The following is an 18,774-nucleotide window of genomic DNA, read 5'->3' on the forward strand; positions in this document are numbered from 1 at the left end:
AACTGCCCGCTATGTTTTTGGAGAAATATAATTTTGTTTTTTTAAACAATTTTACACATTTGATTTGGGGCAGAGCAAGATGACAGTTCCACATTTATAAACAGAAACAGATTTGATAGAAATTAGTAATTAGAAAGTGAAAGCTGTGATCTTCTCAAATAAAAGTTTCTATTTAGGTCCTACGAGCTAGGTGTTCTTTTCACGACCGAAAGTGAACAACCGCAACAGTCGCTACAAACTTCATCTTCAGAGTCTTCGAAAAATACCAATTGCAAATTATTACCCACGAGTATTCTGCCTTTCGACTACCCGCTAACAAAATATACTGCAGATGATAAACCCTGGATTGTGAATGAAAACTGTTCTTTGCCCGATATTCATGGATTTGTGTACTGTCCCAATCCAACGTGATCTTGGATTGAGCATAATAAAAAGGGGGGTCTTACCTATTATAGCCCCCCCCCAATTATTGTATGATTACCATGATAAGGGGGGGCTATAGATCTATTCAGTCCCCCATCCGTAGCGTATATGTTACGCCCCGCCGCTAATCAACTGCTGAACATCGCACATTCCTGTTTAAATGTACCGTTCGCTTGAATTCTTACTTTAATACCGGCTAAACAGGCGTGAGATGGGGAGTGGGAGAATAGAACACAATCATGATCAATGTGACCGCGTTCAGTAATTTTCATGTCCCTGGCGCATAAAAGAAACAAAGATCATTTCCGTTTGTTGATTCCCGTGTTCGTCAAGTACGTTGCGCACCCCACATCCACATAGCGGTTGTGGTTGTAAAAAATGCACCCACTAAGCTGGGTGGGCACAAACGGAAAAGATAAAATTGCTGAGAGGAAAAGGCATCGCCCCTTTTAACTCCCAACTCCGTTATATGGTCACTAAGGCGCGGCAGGGGGGTTATAAAGGGAAAAATCAGCTAAAATGTTGGCTTTTATGTAAGGTGGTGGAAATTTCCGCGACCACAGAATTTTCTGGCTTAAATTGAATTGAAATGTGATCAGATTTGTATTAATAATTGTAATTTTGATTCTGCTTTTTGTGTTGAGAATTATATATCAATTGAATATTTGGTGCAATGTGTTTTATCTGTTGGTTAATTCCTCCCACTTGAGCGTCGGAGTTATTTTACTTGAGTTTTTCCCCGCAAAACTGGAGTAGGAGGCCGGGGTTTTTGTTAAAATTTTCCATTCATAAATGAGAGTGAAGCTGTGCATCTTTTTTCTTCAAAGAAATGCATGGCAAGTGAATTTCGATTAAAGAAGCATTTTTGTTACCGCAACAAAGCGAACAGATTTCATTAAACTTTTAGAAAGCCGGATTCGATTTTCTGTGCATTTAACTCGATTTTGTTGAATTTCGTGCTTCATTTTTTGTTGCTTGTGATGTAGGAAATTATATTCCGCTGACTAGCAAAATAAAAGGGAAAATGTTGCAATTGACTTCCGTTGCGTTATTTCTCTTAGAAAAATTGGGAATGAATTTTTCTCTTGTGCTTTTTAGAAGGCATTATATACTTGATAGAGGAAAAGGTGCGTTTGCCCAATATAAATAAATCGGTTAATTTTTGATGTTTTTCCTTGCTTTGCCATTTTTGAAGTTACCGAAGTTCTTTCCGAAGTTAATTGTAAAACTGAAGAGAAATCACGCACGTCAGTCAAAATCTTAAGAGGGTGACATTTTTGCCTTTATAAGCCCACTACATTGCAATATTTTCACAAATCTGCCTGAATAACTCGCTATTGCGTGAATGAAAATTCATTCAACAATGGTGATTTTTTGCTTATTTTGCTAAATGCGTTCATTATTGAGTAACGGGCGTGAGCGAGTGAACAAGCGACCTTTTTCATCCTGGTCTGGTAATTGCGCGCTCTCTTTTCCTCTTACCTTTTCCCCCTTTTTACACCGTTGACGTCATCAAGTAGAACTTAGTTCTGTGCTCCTGTTCCTTGCAACATATTTGCAATATAGCACAGGTATACGTACACATATATCGTTTGGTTATTGAGATTTGTTAAGATCGGGGCGGTGGATTTAAATTTTCAAAGTTCATTTTGGCAGAAATTGAAGCTTAACAAAGATGCACGTGCAACCAAACTGACGTCTCATTTCATCAACAAATTGTTTGTTCGTCAATTTTTGGACAATTATATTGTAGCATTTGAAGTGTGAACAGAACATGACTTCCAGTCATCCGTACATTTATATAACTTTTGTCTTTTTTTATTTCCTCCTGAAGGTCATCCAGAATCCGGATATTTTCACCATCAGTTACTGGAAATGATGATTAAGTGTGCTGCTACTTTTACTCTGTGCTACACTATGAAGAAGAATATTCGAGAGTTGCAGATGGTTTCAAAACCCTTCAGAGAACAAAGGCGGTTTTATATAGGCCTCATTTTTTCTGGTGAACAAAATTGTGCCCCTCCCCCGTACGTTATGCTCCCCCAGTTAAAGAGCGCACGTAGTGATATTACGTAGTAAATATCATTATGTAAAATAAAAATATGGCACGTGCGTCTGGGGGTGCAAATAATATGCAGCCATTAAGCTGGGGGGGGGGGGGGGGGTTGGCAAAAACAGAAAAGATCCTAAAAATAACTACACTTGTCTGTATTGCTTGCTTTGTTGACTGGTAATTTTTGGATTCGTAAGCGGTAGGAATGACAGGGTGCTTATATCATTTTTCATCATTTCCAAGCCTAAATCAGGTAATGTTAGAACGTAAAGGTTGCCCGCCCGAGGGAATGCCAGATAAGAGGGCACTTGCACACCCCCCCCCCCGCGAAATTATAGACCCCCCATTATGGTATAATTACCATGATTGAAGGGTCATAGGGCATATGGTTACAGCTGGGGGTGATAATGAGAAAGACACGATTTTTGTAACTTACTAACAAAAATATGAAATTTCCCTCCGAAGTTTAAGTTTTTACCTCCGAATTGTACACAAAAAAATTTCAAAGTTTGACTATTGAAAATCTGGGTATCCCCATGACAGGCTCACACCTGCCGAAAAATTACGTTCTCCCTTATTTTCGCCAAGAATTGTTACTGTGTGATGCTGTTTAAGGGCAATATTAATTGGGCAAATGTGTGGTGAAAGCGGGGGATCTTTCCCATTATACCCCCCCCACCATAAAATTATAGCCCCCCTATTATGGTATAATTACCATGATTGGGGGGCTATAGGTTATCTGACCACTAAGCGGGGGGGGGGCTATAATGGGAAAGACTCAAAGCGGGTCATAACCATTGTAGCCCCTTCCCTGAGCTTGGTAGGCATACAACGTATACTCCAAATCATGTCAAGCGTGCTGTGACGTGGAGTCTAAAATTTCAAAAATTTTGGGTGGGGCTATACTAGGCAAGACTAGTAAAAGCTTACTTTCCTTCAGAATGCGTTTTTTCGAAAAAAAATAGAGCAACCAGTAGAGTGAATAATTTATGGGTCTTATCCGTTACTGATTCGCACCAAATGATAGTATAGCCCCCCATTATGGTGGTATGTTTAACATGATTGAGGGTATATTTGAGCTGTCCAACTGTAAGCTGAGCCAAATTATAGTGCTTTACTGGTGATTTTTAATAACCAGAGGCTATAAAATGTAATGGGTGGTTGTATCCTTACTATTGAAGGGAATCTTGTGGGAATTGAAGGGGATTTTTTTTTGTCGGTCAAGTCAAGTGTTTCTGCAACAGAATGTTAGAGAAGAATGGACAAGTTTGTCAAAACTTTTCTTCGCTGTGTTTAATCGAAACCTTCAGTGCTCCCTACTCTATATCTCTCTCCACCGAACTCTGAATAGACATGAGCTCAATATGTAAAGGGACAGTTTTGGGTGATTTTGAGACCAATACTACCCCCGCCAACACTTGATGCCCCAACCTCAACGATAAGCTTCCAGCTCAAATGTTCTGAGAACAGTTAGTCCGACATTAGCCGGGTATGATATTTTTGAGTGTAATGTTACAAGGGGTCTTTTCCATTATAGCCCCACCCCCATCCGTTATGGTATATTTACCGTTATGGGGGGGCTATGGGTCATCTGACCACTAAGCTGGGGTGGGGGGGTGTGGCTATAATGGGAAAGACCCTGCTACATGATAATCTTGTTTCAAATAAGAGCTAATATTATACACCCAAACCTCCAGCTCAGTTGTCATATAGTGTAGAGCACACAATCATGGTAAATATACCATAATGGAGGAGCTATAATTTAGTTGGCTTGTCGGATCTATTTTTTCGCCCCCTGTAGTGTTTTATGACACCCATTATAAAATATTTGTTATATAGCACGGTGCTCTGTAAAAGCGATTGCGCAGGTGGTGTAAAAGTTATCCTCAGCAATCTGTGGGGCGCAAACAGAATAGATCCCGTGGATTATATTGCGAAAAAACCAAGTTGATAACGGAAATGTTAAGAGTACTATTTTAATCGGGTCTTTGTCCTTATAACCCCCCCCCCCCAGTTTAACGGTCAAATAACGTATAGCCCAGTATGCCATGTCATATGATGCAGAACTATCATTTCGTATGGGGCTATGATGGGAAGGACCCCAGTTTAATTACCGGTACAGTTTCCGGAATTTGATTCTAAGGAATAATTGTTTGTTTTCATGAATCGAAACATTCAATTCGTAAAATTGCTGCAATGACTTTTTTCTGGTTTTTTGTATCTATGCTGTTTCACTCTTATTTTTTTACCCACACTTACAAATTATTAGCTGTTACGTACGTTAATATGAAAAATCTTTTCGATCACAAATTAAGCTGGACGCAGCTTTTTGGTAACATTTACAAACCCAAGACACTCAAGTCACAAATACATCGTACACTGACTTTGAGAAAATTTTTTTTGTGTGAATCTTATACGAGTAGGAAAAAAATTTCCAAGTCAACTCCGCAAAGTTTTAAAGAAGTAACAGGTGTCCTACGGAGAAAATGCAGATAGAAATTTGTCGGTTTTCCGTATAAAAAATTAAGTTGAGATCCACATAAAAATCGGTACAACTTCATTATTAAAATCTCGAATCTAATGCTAATACTTTCTCGAAAAGATCGGATCATAATTAGAATGAATATATTTAACTTGGGATCCAAATTAATTCTACCGCCTTAAAACATTTTCCATCTGGATTTAAACCGTAATAAAGCTTATCTTTTTTCTATTTATACTTTTTATATTTTTCTGTTTATTATGCGTTAATAGAAGGAAAAACGAAGGATATATATGTATATCAAAAAGAACTTAATCTCATGCGCAAAAGGATGGCACCATATAAAAACTTTGGCGTGATAGCCGAGACGTAAGATGTGTGCTTCACACGCCAATGATTTAGAGTTCAATCCCCTGCCTCCGTGAAGCTTTCTGTGTAATGATGAGCTCTTACTGAACCATAGCTTCAGGTTGACCATAGCCTGACCAATGTTGGCTGCAATATTAGTACCGCGTAAAATTCTCAGTCGCAAAAAAGTGTCCATAGTCACCAAAAAAGAGCTTTCATGCTCACCAAATGAACAGTCTGAGATGTGGAGAATAATTGAAAAAGGACAGTTGAGAACAGGCTACTGTTAATACACTGCAGACTGAAAGCCTAATGCTGCTCCGCTTCGATTACGCAGAAACACATTTATTTATTTATATATCTTGTAAAGTTTGTTGTTGCTGTCCCAAATTGGTTTTAGCAAGATGTAAAATAGACGTAAATAAAGAAAAACTAATTTTCAAAAATTAGTATTGCGTACAAGGTCTTCACTTTACTAACTTAGGATTACGAAAACAAACTGTAAAATAGCTTTTGTCGATAAAATGGACCGGACAACAATTAATTTCAAATCTTTTTCTATGTAAATAATATGAGAAGTGAAATTAGGTTTATTGGAGTTTTGTCACTGTTGTCCAGAAAAACATGAAAGCGTACGTTTTGCTCAAAGTTAAGTTATCTACTTTGAAGCGTAATGAAAGCATTGGCAATGTTAAAACAAAAGTTTTACAATTTAGTATGGCCTGTGCGGATATGGAAAAGATATTCATTCAGGAATTTCGTAATAAAATCATTCAAGTGGTTGCATCGTGCGGCCATTTTTTGGAAAGAATTGTTCTGCTCGAGCTAACAAAAATACGCAAAATTATTCACAAGTAGTCTAGAAACGGGATTTTAAGTGATATTTTAAGAGATATTTAAATGATCAAAGTCAATATTAAAGTCATGGATTGGTTTTCAGCTTTTTAATATCACAAGTTTTATCAAATTTTTGATAAATCTTGCATTTTTAAGTTTTTTTGTAAATTTTTGTCAATCTTCAGCTTTCTGAAGATATTAATTTCACGAATTTTAGCAAAATTTTTAAAAATTTGCAATTGTTTTCAAAATTTTTGAAGGGTTTTTGCCCCTTCCTGAGTTTAAGGATCATTACTGGCCAAGAAAACTTTCTAGTTCTTGCTGATGGGTTAAATGGCAGACCTGCAGAGACAAAAAAGGTTTTGAACATTTTTTTTACTGCGAAATGTGGAAACTTTTCTTTTGAATATTGTTCTTTTAGTTTTTTCTATATGATTTAAATACTAACAAGGCTATAAGTCTCATCATGGAAATTATTATTAGCTCTCTCTCTCTCTCTCTCTCTCTCTCTCTCTCTCTCTCTCTCTCTCTCTCTGTCGGTTTTCTCTCCTTCGCTTTCTCGTTTACGTTTTCTCTCACACACTATCTCTCTCTCTCTCTCTCTCTCTCTCTCTCTCTCTCTCTCTCTTAACTCTTTTGTTGATGCCGCACTTCAGTTGCTGTTATGTGACGTGATGTCGTCATCTATTACCCTCATTAACGCTAAATTTTTGTTGTATTGTGTGAAAGTTATTTCATAACAAATGACCTAATTAGCACTTCTTAGGAAATCATTGTTAATTGCTCAAACGAAGTTTCTTTTTTTTGTCTCACCCGTTTGACTTTTCGTCCTCAGAAACGGGATGAAGAGCTAGCGCCCAGTGGGCATCAAGTTCTCTTAGAGCCTTTAGCTGACTAGTCTCCAAGTATGCGATTCACAGAAACTGTTTTGGAGATTTATACATATGGTGTGAAAGTCCCACCCCCCCACTTCAGCTCCCCCAATCCCCACCCCTGTAAATTGTTCAGGCCGTAAGGGCCCCGTGCATATAGATAACTACACGGTACAATGTATTTGTTGAGAAATGTATCTATTCCAATATATGTAACCAAAACTCAATGAAGTCAATCAAATGTTTTCTGCACTTGCAAAGAAAATCGACACCAGGAAAGCAAATTTACTGCTCTAAATCTTCTTTATCATGTCTTTTCTGTTATGATGCTATTATGACTATTAATTGTTTGGAGTGGACTTTTGCCTGTGTGATCATTTTTTATCTCGCCGAACATTCGGTGATAAATTTTAGAGGGAGAATTTGTCATCGAATGTCAGTAATTTACACCCTTTCTTAATGCACAGAAACAACCATTGCTGATTTAAGAAGTCAAATTTCAGTTCGCTTGTGGCCGACTTTTGCCAATTGTATGTTAAATGAAATCAATCTTACAGACCAGAAAATACATTGGGAACTCTATGGCAACATTAACTTTAAATGAAAGAAAATTTTTGAAGCTTAAGTTTCAAAAAGATTAACGGGTGCTCTTAAAGAGAAACAACAGATGGAAGTATCCAATTTTTTGGTTGAAATTTGAAGTTGAGTTGCTAGAGAAATTTGTTATAATTGATTATTAATTTTTTTGATAGTCATGAATTGATGTACTTGAGCAAATACGTAAGGTTGCCAGCTTGTTTCTAGTTCTAAACCTCGTAATTGTCTCAATAGTTCTGCGTTAATAAAAAAAGAATAACATGAACAGCCTAAATTTCGTTGACTAAAAATGACTGTTAAAAACACGCAGCTGGCCATGTAATTGTGTTGTTGCAGCCTCTAAATTAGTCAATGAGGGTTGTGAGTATAAATAACGTTCGGGTTTACGTTCAAACTATTATAACAAGGTATTTTTTACTGTAATTGCTTTTAATTTTCTCAAACAGTAAAAATTGATAATCACGCCTACTCTTAAAAATGTCAACCAGACTTAAACCGAAGAAAAGTAAACAATTGCATAAATGGTTTTTAATTTAATAGTTCGGAATGAAAAAAGAACTTTGAACTATTTTATTGCCGATAGCTTGCTTTTTGATCAAATTTCATTTGTAAATTGTTGCTGAAATGGTTAAAAAATTAATTTATGAAGAAAAAACCATTTAGTTAATGAAGTAATCAATGGCCAAATTAAAACAATTTTCGATAGGTATTGTTGCAGTTTACCATTGACCCTGCTGTGAAATTGAAAAAAAAACATCTTCATTCACAGAATGTTGCAAATCTTGCAGTGGAATGCATAGTCTTAACGTTTAGATCTACAATAGAAATTTAAAAATGATGTTCACAAAACTTGATCGATAAGTAGAAATTTTAAGATATATCGGTAGAGATTCAACTATCAGAGAGATGAAGTTAAACAAAAAGTTTACTTTCTGAAAATCTTATCCAGAAGGTTGGCCGACGAGCTTTTTAGCTCAAAAGCAAAAATAACTTGTAAACAACTAAAGTCTTTTCAGAAAATTAGTGACACTGTTTTGCTTAACGGAGACATGTCTTGAGACACGATAGGAGCCACATAAAATTCCAATAGTCAAATAAATGGTTAAATTTGTGACAAACAAAAGTTCATTGACAAATAAGGTCTAAAAAATGGGTTGTACTGAAGCTTAAGACATTCGAACAATTTTTGATTTCAATTTTTTCATCGAAAAAACTAAAAGCACGATCGCTGAGGATTAAGCAATCAAACTCAAATCTTTGAAAACAGTGCGATACGTAGCAATTGGTTAATAAGACGCAGCAAATTTAATCAAACTTGTTTGATATCTGTTGAAAGTATAATGTTAATTGTTTAATGTATGGAAAGATATACGTACCTCATCCACGTGCTGATTTACATCTTGGTTATTAATGAAATGAGTGAATACAACAAGGAGCTAACACGTGCTATTTATACTAGATTTGTCCCCAACTTTTCATATTGTTATAAGTGATATGATGACCCTTGATCTTTTAGAGAAGTAAATTATCAAAGTAAATAGCTAGTTAAGATCGGATGTCAAAAGAAGTCAAGGAAGTTATAAATTAAAGGTGATCACCATGAATGTAAAAGTGCGGTAATTTGGGGTAAAAAATATGGACTGAATTTCGTGTTAATCGCCACAGTTGTCAACCATTATTTCTAACTTAACTATTCGATTACAAGATTTGTCTCTGCGTTCCCATTAACCGACAGGTTATGGGCCCAGAGCTTTTCTAAGTTAAGTAATTAACCCCCATCGTAAATAGAAAAACGTTGTTGCTGCGCCTCTTTGCTACATAAGAGGATCGCTGAAATCACTGGGGGAGGAAGACAGAGAAGACAAGGAGAGACAAGCCTTGTAGTCAAGAAGTGGCCAAGTGAGACCAGAAGAAGCAAGAGTAGGAAGCTTTTATAACTGGTTGGGGGACCTCAGTTGTGGAGTTAAAAGCTTGTGTGACTGGTTGGGGGACTTCAATTATGGAGTCGGAAGCTTTTGTAAGTGGTTGGGGGACTTCACTTAAGAAGTGAGCAGTTTGTGAAGCTGGTTGGGGGACTTCATCTGTTGAGTCGAGTGCTTGTGTACCTGGTCGGGGGACTTCAGTCGTGGAGTGCTAAGTGTGTGTAGCTAAGCAGTGGATTCTGCTTGTGAAGTCAAGAGTGAGTGGAGCTGTTGTGGGGGATGAAAAAGGAGCGCGGAGGATCAATTGTATAACAGAGCTGTCGGGGAACCAGGATTGCTTAGTATAGCTGAGAACAGCTCAGCTTAAACAACTGTTTCATTTTCAATTGTGTGTGCTGTGCTTCTGTAAGAGACAAGTTTGAACGAAAGACACAAAAGTTGGTGGTAAAACATTTCTTAATTAGGACTAGGATTAGGGTTCGAGTAAATTATCCTCGGAGGGTGTTGGTATCCTCATCGTGCTTGATCACGGCAGAAAAACCCTGGCTCAATGTTAATGTCCTGCTTTCGATTTTGTCAAGGATACTACAGAACTCGAACAGAACACCAACTTCTAGATTAATTTATTCGACCAAACTCTTTTTGCTTAGTGTTTTTTTTCTAACAAGTGCTACCATATTACAACAAGTGCTAACCTGGTGCTAAAAAGCATTTTTTTGGATACACAAACATAACGACTAACCGCTTCGTCGCCCTATAACACAGCCACCAACAGGCAACAGATTCAAACACGCGTAGAAAGGAAAGCAGTTTTGATCTAAGTCCGAACAAGGTTTTTCTTCAGAGCCCGACACTTTTTACAAAAGAAAATTTACCTAGAGCAGTACTAGCTTAGAAAAACAAAGGACATAGTCGGGGCGGCATAAGTCTTCGGTTCAGTAGGGAACAATTAAAGCTAAATTGTTAATTCGAGACGAACGGAAAGTAAACGAAAGTAAGTCAGACCTAACAATGAGCTCCAAATTAGAAAGATTGGTATTCAGCGGGCGTGAAGATGATTTCTTGTATTTTGCTGAACAGTTTGAGGCTCGTATGCACTCTTTAAAACTTGGTAAAGTTCTTAGTGGAGAAGACACTTATCTAAATTATGTGCCAGCTGTTAGAAAAAATTCTTCAGAGAGCAACGTAGGCAAGCTATAGAAAAGGGGAGGGAAGAATTAGAAGAGAAAAAGAAGACATTGTGGTACGATTTAGTTCAGGCTTTAGACAAAACATCAGTTCTTTTTCTTAGACCACATAAGGGTGATGGTACTAGAGCTTGGGATGTACTGTGTAAACGCTTCTAAAGCTTTGAGGGACGCCAGCTACACAAATTGATAGCGCAATTAACTAGCCTTAGGAAGACTTCAAGTGAGAGTATAGTAGATTATCTCACCAGAGCAGATGATATGCAATACAACTTAACCCTAGTGAATGAAGGAATTAGTGAAAAAATGTTTGTCTCAATAATTCTAAAAGGGCTCCCGAAGGAATATGAAAATTTCACAACACTCGTGAAATACAGCAAAGACGAGAAAACTCTACAGGAAAAAAAACGAGACCTGATAAACTTCGATAATGAAATTGTAAAAACCAAAACAGAGAGCGTATTCTTTAATAAGGAACGGAAATGTTTCATCTGCCAGAAAATGGGACATATCGCAAAAGAATGTAGGTTTAAGAAATTGATTCCTGAACAAACCAAATCTTCTCAAATGAAATGTTTTAAGTGTGGTGAGCACGGACATGTAACTAAATTGTTTAGAAAACAACAGAAACATGAGAAAAAGTTTGTAAGTCAAAGCAGGAGAACCAACCAGAGGGGCACGCAAAATTTAGTTGAGGAGCAGAATTTAGAAGAAGAAGAAGAAGAAGAAGAAGAAGAAGAAGAAGAAGAGATCTTTTCCTTCGTTCAAACGTCGGAAAACAACCTTGCAAATGAGCTAGTTTTAGACTCAGGTGCTTCCAGTCATATGATTAGAGATGAAAGTTTATTCATAGATATAGACAAGGAATATTCTGGTGCCATCACTAATGCAAACAGCAGTAAAAGTTCAATTAGTGGGAAAGGAACTGTTGAAATTAGGGTTTTGGATTCCAATGGTTTAGCGCGAAAAATAAGATTAAATAATGCGTTGCTTGTTCCCAACAACACAAGGAATCTGATATCAGTGTCAAAACTTAGAGCAACAGGCAATGAGGTCATGTTTGGTGGGACTTTAGAAATACGAACTAAGAACGGAACAGTTTTCCCTTTCGAGGAAAGAGATAGTTTATTTATCTGGCACAACATTGATTACAGCGAGCAGTGCAACTTAGCAAATAGAGATCCCCTTAGTTTGTGGCATAAGCGTTTGGGTCATAACAATGTTGAGGACATATACAAATTAAAAGATCACGCAGTGGGGCTAAAAGTAAACGAGCATGATTTAGCAAACTGTGAAATACGTCAGCTAAATAAATCAAAGAAACTTCCAGTACCAAGAGACTCAGGAACAAGAGCAAGTGAAGTTGTAGAAATTGTTCATACCGACATATTAGGGCCCATCCAACCGGAAGCGGTTGATGGTCATAGGTATGCAATAGGGTTCGTGGATAGTTTTAGCAGATATCAGAAACTATATTTTTTGAGGACAAGGGACGAGGCCTTTGAAAAAGTTGAACAGTTCTTTGCAGACATAGGACAACCAGGAACCTTAGTTTGTGACGGTGCAGGGGAATATGTGTCAAATGACATAAAACAATTATGTAGACGAAAAGGTGTTAGGCTTGAGTTCTCGGCACCGTATACACCACAACAAAACGGAAAGGTTGAGAGGAATTGGGGGACAATCACCCCAATGGCTAGATGTCTTTTAGAGCAGTCAGGTTTAGAAAAAGAGTATTGGCCATATGCACTTAACATGTCAAGTGAGATTAAAAACTTTTGTTTCCATTCAGGTATTCATAAGACACCTTTTGAGGCAATCTACAAGAAGAAACCTAACTTAGAATCGATCAAAGTTTTTGGATGTTCAGCTTTCGTTCATGTTGAAAAAAATTTTCGTTGTAAGATTGATGGAACTTCTCAAAAAGGAATATTCTTAGGGTCTTCTGACAATAGTAAGACTTATCTGGTAGGTATTCCAAATGACAAAGGGGTCTTTAAGGTTAGAAAATCTCGCAATGTAAGTTTCAACGAAAATGAAATGTTTATTGAAGTCAAAGAAAAGAAGGAGGAGATAGTCAACAAGCATCATTCAGATGGTGATAGAGATTTAAACCCGGAAGCTTTCCTTGGTGAAATTGGTAACAACGAATAGCTACCTAAGTCTATTGATGAAGTAATTAGGGATAAAAACTGGTACGAGGCAATGAAGTTGGAATACAACTCATTAGTGGAAAATAAAGTTTGGGAACTGGTAGAGAACAAAGGAAATAAACCCATTGTTAGCCGCTGGCACTTTGCTCTTAAGTTTGGTCCTAGTGGGGAGATAACAAGGTATAAGGCAAGATTCGTAGCAAAAGATTTTAGCCAAGTTCCAGGTCGGGATTACAACGAAATCTACTCACCAACAACACGCCTCTCAACAATTCGAGTACTGATAAGCTACGCAGTATATAAAAACACCGAATTAAAACAAATGGATATCAAAACAGCATACTTAAACGCTGACATCGAAGAATAAATCTTTATGCAACAGCCCGAAGGGTTTGAAGAGTTTGACAAGCAAGGAAATCCATTAATTTGTAAGCTGAGGAAAAATTTATATGGATAGAAACAGTCCGGTAGAAATTTGCACCTAACAATCAAAACTTTTCTCAACCAATTAGGTTTCACGCCGGCTATTCAAGATGAGTGTCTTTTCATATAGAAAAGAGAAAATGGTATAGAGGGATTAGTGTGTCTTTGGGTAGACGATATGGTGATATTAGGATTGCAGGAAGACTTTTGTGAAAACTTTAAAAATAAAGTTAGTGAGCAATTTCAAATTAGCAGTTATGGAGATCTTAGCTGGTTCTTAAATATAAGAATTGAGCGAACACAAAACGAAATTATGCTAAGCCAAGAGGCATATGTAGAAAAATTACTAGAGAAGTTTAACATGAGCGAATCAAAGACACTGGAAACACCTTTAGATGTTAGCCTGAAACTATCAAAATTAGATTCACCAGAAATAGGCAGCAATGAGCATAGAGAAATGCAATCATGTGATTATAGGGGTATAGTGGGATGTTTGAACTATTTGGCATTAACAAGTAGACCAGATATTGCGCACGCAGCCAATTTATTGAGTTCGTTGTTTTAAAAATCCTGGAAGGCGACATTGGAATACGGCAAAAGGGTGTTTACGTTACCTAAAAGGTACAAAATCAGAGAAGATGGTTTTTAGAAAAAGTGAGAAACTGGAGTTAACAGGATTTTCAGACTCAGATTGGGCAGGCAACATAGACAATAGAAAAAGTACAAGTGGTTTTTGTTTTAAACTTAATAATAGTTCAGGTGCAATCAGTTGGGCTAGCAAGTTAAAAAAATGTGTATCTACTTCAACAGCTGAAGCTGAGCTTAACGCCGTAGTAGAGGCCAGTAAAGAAGCAGTATATTTAGTTAACCTTTTACGAGAATTAGATTTAGAAATCCAGCAGCCAGTAAACGTCTTTGTAGACAACCAAGCTTGTATTGTTCTAAGTAAAAATTCGATGAATCACGGAAAGACAAAGCACTTTTCATTAAAAGTGCACTTCGTTCGGAAATTGGTCCAAAGTCGACTATTAGAGCTGAACTACTTACCTACCGATCGCATGCCGGCAGACACACTTACAAAAGCATTGGGGAGGAACAAAGTATCAATTTATTGTGATGGCCTTCTCAAAACAATCACTTAACATCATAGGAGGACTGTTGAAATTATAATGTTAATTGTTTAATGTATGGAAAGATATGCGTACCTCATCCAAGTGCTGATTTACATCTTGGTTATTTATGAAATGAGTGAATGCAACAAGGAGCTAACACGTGCTATTTATACTAGGTTTCTCCCCAACTTTTCATATTGTTATAAGTGATATGATGACCCTTGATCTTTTAGAGAAGTAAATTATCAGAGTAAATAGCTAGTTAAGATCGGATGTCAAAAGAAGTCAAAGAAGTTTTAAATTAAAGGTGATCACCATGAATGTAAAAGTGCGGTAATTTGGGGTAATAAATATGGACTGAATTTCGTGTTAATCGCCATAGTTGTCAACCATTATTTCTAATTTAACTAATCGATTACAAGATTTGTCTCTGCGTTCCCATTAACCGACAATATCCATGCTTACTCTTGAAAATGTCAATCAGATATAAACCAAAGAAAAGTAAACAATTGCATAAAGATTTTTGGTTTAATAGTACGGAATAATATATTTTTGGTTTAATAGTACGGAGAAAAGAATTTTGAACTAGTTTTTTTTCCAATAAGCAGGTTTTTGTTCAAATTTCATTTGTAAATCGTTGCTGAAGTGGTTAACGAATTAATTTATGAAGAAGTAACCAATTGATTAATGAAGTAGTGGTGTCAGGACAATTTACCCAATTCCATTTTACCCAATGCAATTATACCCAATGCCATTTTAACCAATGCCAACTTACCCAATTTACCCCATTGCTAAATTAACCAGAACGACTATTTAGCCGACTATAAAATAAATGGCCCGTGGGACTTGATATGAAACTATCACAACCGAACATGGGATTATATTGTCCACAATCATTTTAAACCATCCTTGTAATAGCGACTGCTAATGGCGACTGCAATCGGATAATTGAACAAAAAGATCAAAGAGCATTGGGCAAGTTGGTATTGGGTAAAATGGCATTGGGTAAAATGGCAGGTTGGGTAAAATGGAGTAGGGTAAAATGGCATTGGGTAAAATGGAATTGGGTAAATTGTCATGTAACCGAAGTAGTTATTTGGCGAAAGTAACACAAAGTTTCGATAACTAGTTTGGCAATTTAACATCACCCCCGCCGTGAAATTGAAAGAAACATCTTTATTCGCGCAATGTTGCCATCAATCTTGCAGTGGAATGCATAGTTTTAACGTTTATATCTACCACAGAAAATAGAAAAATAACAAGAACTCTGTTGAAAAATTTGATTGATAAATAGAAATATCAAGATATATCGTTGATATTGATAAACAAAGGGCATATTTTCATTTATCAGAGAGACCAAATTGAAGAAAGGGTTTACTGAAAATAATATCAAGAAGGTTGCCCGATGCGCTTTTTAGCTCACAAGCAAAGTCAACAAGTAAGGCAACACGGGAAGAGCAATTAATGATTGGATCAACAAATTCAAGATCGTTCTTTTGGAAAACTTGGATGGACAATTCAGGGAGCAAAATTATATCTTTGTTATAATAGACAACCAAAGATTAATAAGGAAATAAACTCACTTCTATACTTTCAGAGAAAATAGACATCAAGAAAGCGAACTTACTGCTCTGATTTCTGCTAATCGAACATTTTTAATATTATGACGCGTTGAAAGTTAATTGGTTGCAGTGCGTAGAATGAGATTGGAGCGCGTAGCAAAATGAATGAACGTATAAATTACGGACTTTGTCAAAAATATACGGGAAGAGAAGAATCTATCAGCTCGTTTTGCATATATGAACTTTTTTTACTGTTCTCAAACTGAGTTTGTGGCAATTATGTTAGTCATGCCAACCTTTTATGACATGAAGAGGAAGAGGATTATTGATTGTCTGAAGGTTTTATAGCTGAAGCATGTTCGTTAATGATTTGAAATTTGACTTAGTTGTTTAAAAAAGTTTCCAACATTGAATTATAACAGTTGCTTAGTTTCTAATTGTAGCTATTATAACAGTTGCTTAGTTTCTGATTGTAAATAGCTCAAAACAGCCTACAGATAAGGTTTCAATTCAATATTTTTTCTGGTAAGGAGATCGCAACATTCATCATAAAGTAGCGTATTAAGCTTAGAACAATATATTAAGATTACAGCGAACATATCAACAAGAGAGAGTTTAGATGGCAAAGTTTTTTTGATGCTCTTTTGCTAGTTTTTTGTCTGATGTTATTGACGTCAAAATCGGTTCATATTCGATCAACAATCGTCTAAAGAACCTAAAAATATTAAGGTTTTACGAACTTTTTCCGAACATTATACGTAATTTAGATCGTATTTTATTCAATTCGATTGCTTATTTAAATACTCGATTCTGATTGGCTAATAATCTCTTGCTTACATCTATATAGTTACTAAAATCCTCCGGCCCAGAAGAAGATGTTGGGAGAATGGGTACCATTTTTACAAGCGGGCGAACGAGCGATCCGGAGGACGTGCGCAATACGGCGGAGCGTGCGACGCTGTCTGAACCGTAAGGGAATTCAGTGATTCGAGTCATAGGGTAGTATCCCCTAGAATTGGTCTCTTCAACTAACCAAACCAAGTATCCAGTCTTTAGGTGTTGCTCGGCAGGCGTTTGCCACTTAGAACGTCGGTTCAGTGTCGGGACGTAATCTTTGATCCAACGAGACCAAGTAGCGTTACCGTAAGGTTGCGCGCGGGCGTAACGCTTACGGTGATCAAACTCATCTACGCCAATGATTGAAGGGAGACTACGGACTTGGTTACCGAGAAGAAAATGATTAGGTGTTAATGCGCCTAGGTCGGACGGGTCGGCGCTTACGGGCGTTAACGGGCGTGAATTAGGTGCTTGTTCGACGAGACAAAAAGTAGTGTTCAAAACTTCGTCCGTGAGACGACGAGTACCGAGGATGGTGTAAAGTATTCACTTAAAACTACGTACCAACCTCTCCCAGATGCCACCTTGGTGTGGCGCACTGGGCGGACTGAACCTCCACTTAATGCCTTTGTGGGTAAATTTCACGGCGATGTTGATGACGTTCCACTTTTCGATGTTCTCGCATAGTTCTTTTTCCGCACCAACAAAGTTAGTACCATTATCAGACCAATTAATGGCCGGTGTACCCCGACGGGAGACAAACCGCTCCATTCCCATTACACACGAACTGGCGTCCATGGACGGAACGATTTCAACATGAACGGCACGAGTAGTTAGGCACGTGAAGAGGAAACTCCACCTCTTCTCGGTAGTCCTGCGTACAGTAACCCCAAAGTAGTCGACCCCGGTGTTCGTGAAGGGAGGAGACTGGTATGCGAGTCTTTCTATTGGGAGGTCAGCCATGATTGGTTGGATAGTGGCAGCTCGGAACTTTCTGCACGTGACGCAGGTGGATTTAATGGAACGCAGTGAGGATCGTAATTTGAGGATGGTATAGCGTTCTTATAATTTAGCCCGCAGGTATTCAATACCTTGATGATGATGTTTAACGTGGTTGTGCCTAAGGAACAATTTTACAAATGCATGGCGTGCGTCGAAAACGATAGGATGTTTTACATCAAAGTCAACTTCGACCAACCGTTTAATGCAGCCGTCCGATCGGATTAGACAATTTGGTCCAATAAAGGGAGAAAACGGAGCAATGGGGCTACTCTGTTTAACGGGTTTGTTTTCGCAGAGAACTTTTCTCTCTGCATTGAATGAACTTCCTTGGACAAGATTCTGGAGATGACGCTCGGCTTCGTTAAGCTCCGTGGGGTCTATGATGCTACCATCGGCATTACGGTAACATTCGTGAAAATGTTACAAGCGGAGTGCGTACGCTGTTGTCCGTAGCAACTTCTGATAAAAACGGTACTTATAAAAGAGAATTAGTTGCGGGGGCGGTTCCTTAGTTGACTTGGTTACGGATGCGGCCAGTGATGTATTGGTTTTGTCAGTTTCCTTAGTTACTATACCCAGTTTGATGTTTTTTAATACTTCGGTTCTTGTTTCGAACGGGAATTCCTTCGTTCTTAAGATATCTGGACCCGTCACCCAGCTACTTGATTGCAAAAGCGCAGCGGATATTCCACGAGTGCCGGCATCTGCCGGATTATCGCTTGAGGCAATGTGGTTTTATTCGTCAACGCTAGTGTGTTTTAAAAACTCGCATACACGGTTTGCACCAAATATTGGCAGCTTGCTTGTGGAGTTAAGCCACTGCAAGACAGTAGTGCTCTTGGTCCATATATAAACTTTGTTAACATGCACAGTAAGGGCTCGACAGATGTCTTGTTTCAACCGAGCGGCCAGTAAAGCCGCTTGCAGTTCTAGCTTTGGAATTGTCATCACCTTCATAGTTGCT

At 37.7% G+C, this 18,774-nt stretch overlaps 1 protein-coding gene across 1 annotated transcript in view; it reads left to right on the forward strand.

The window, feature by feature from the left end:
• LOC142347908 (tyrosyl-DNA phosphodiesterase 1-like) overlaps positions 1–455 on the forward strand; it is a 50,025-nt gene extending 49,570 nt beyond the window's left edge. The window contains 1 exon segment of the mRNA XM_075399071.1: positions 177–455. Coding sequence (XP_075255186.1) covers positions 177–411 — 235 coding nt within the window. The 3' untranslated portion in view covers positions 412–455.
• Positions 456–18,774: the final 18,319 nt, after the last annotated feature.

The sequence above is a fragment of the Convolutriloba macropyga genome, chromosome 10 (genome assembly GCF_964194025.1).
Source record: "Convolutriloba macropyga chromosome 10, txConMacr16.3, whole genome shotgun sequence".
Lineage (NCBI taxonomy): Eukaryota > Metazoa > Xenacoelomorpha > Acoela > Convolutidae > Convolutriloba > Convolutriloba macropyga.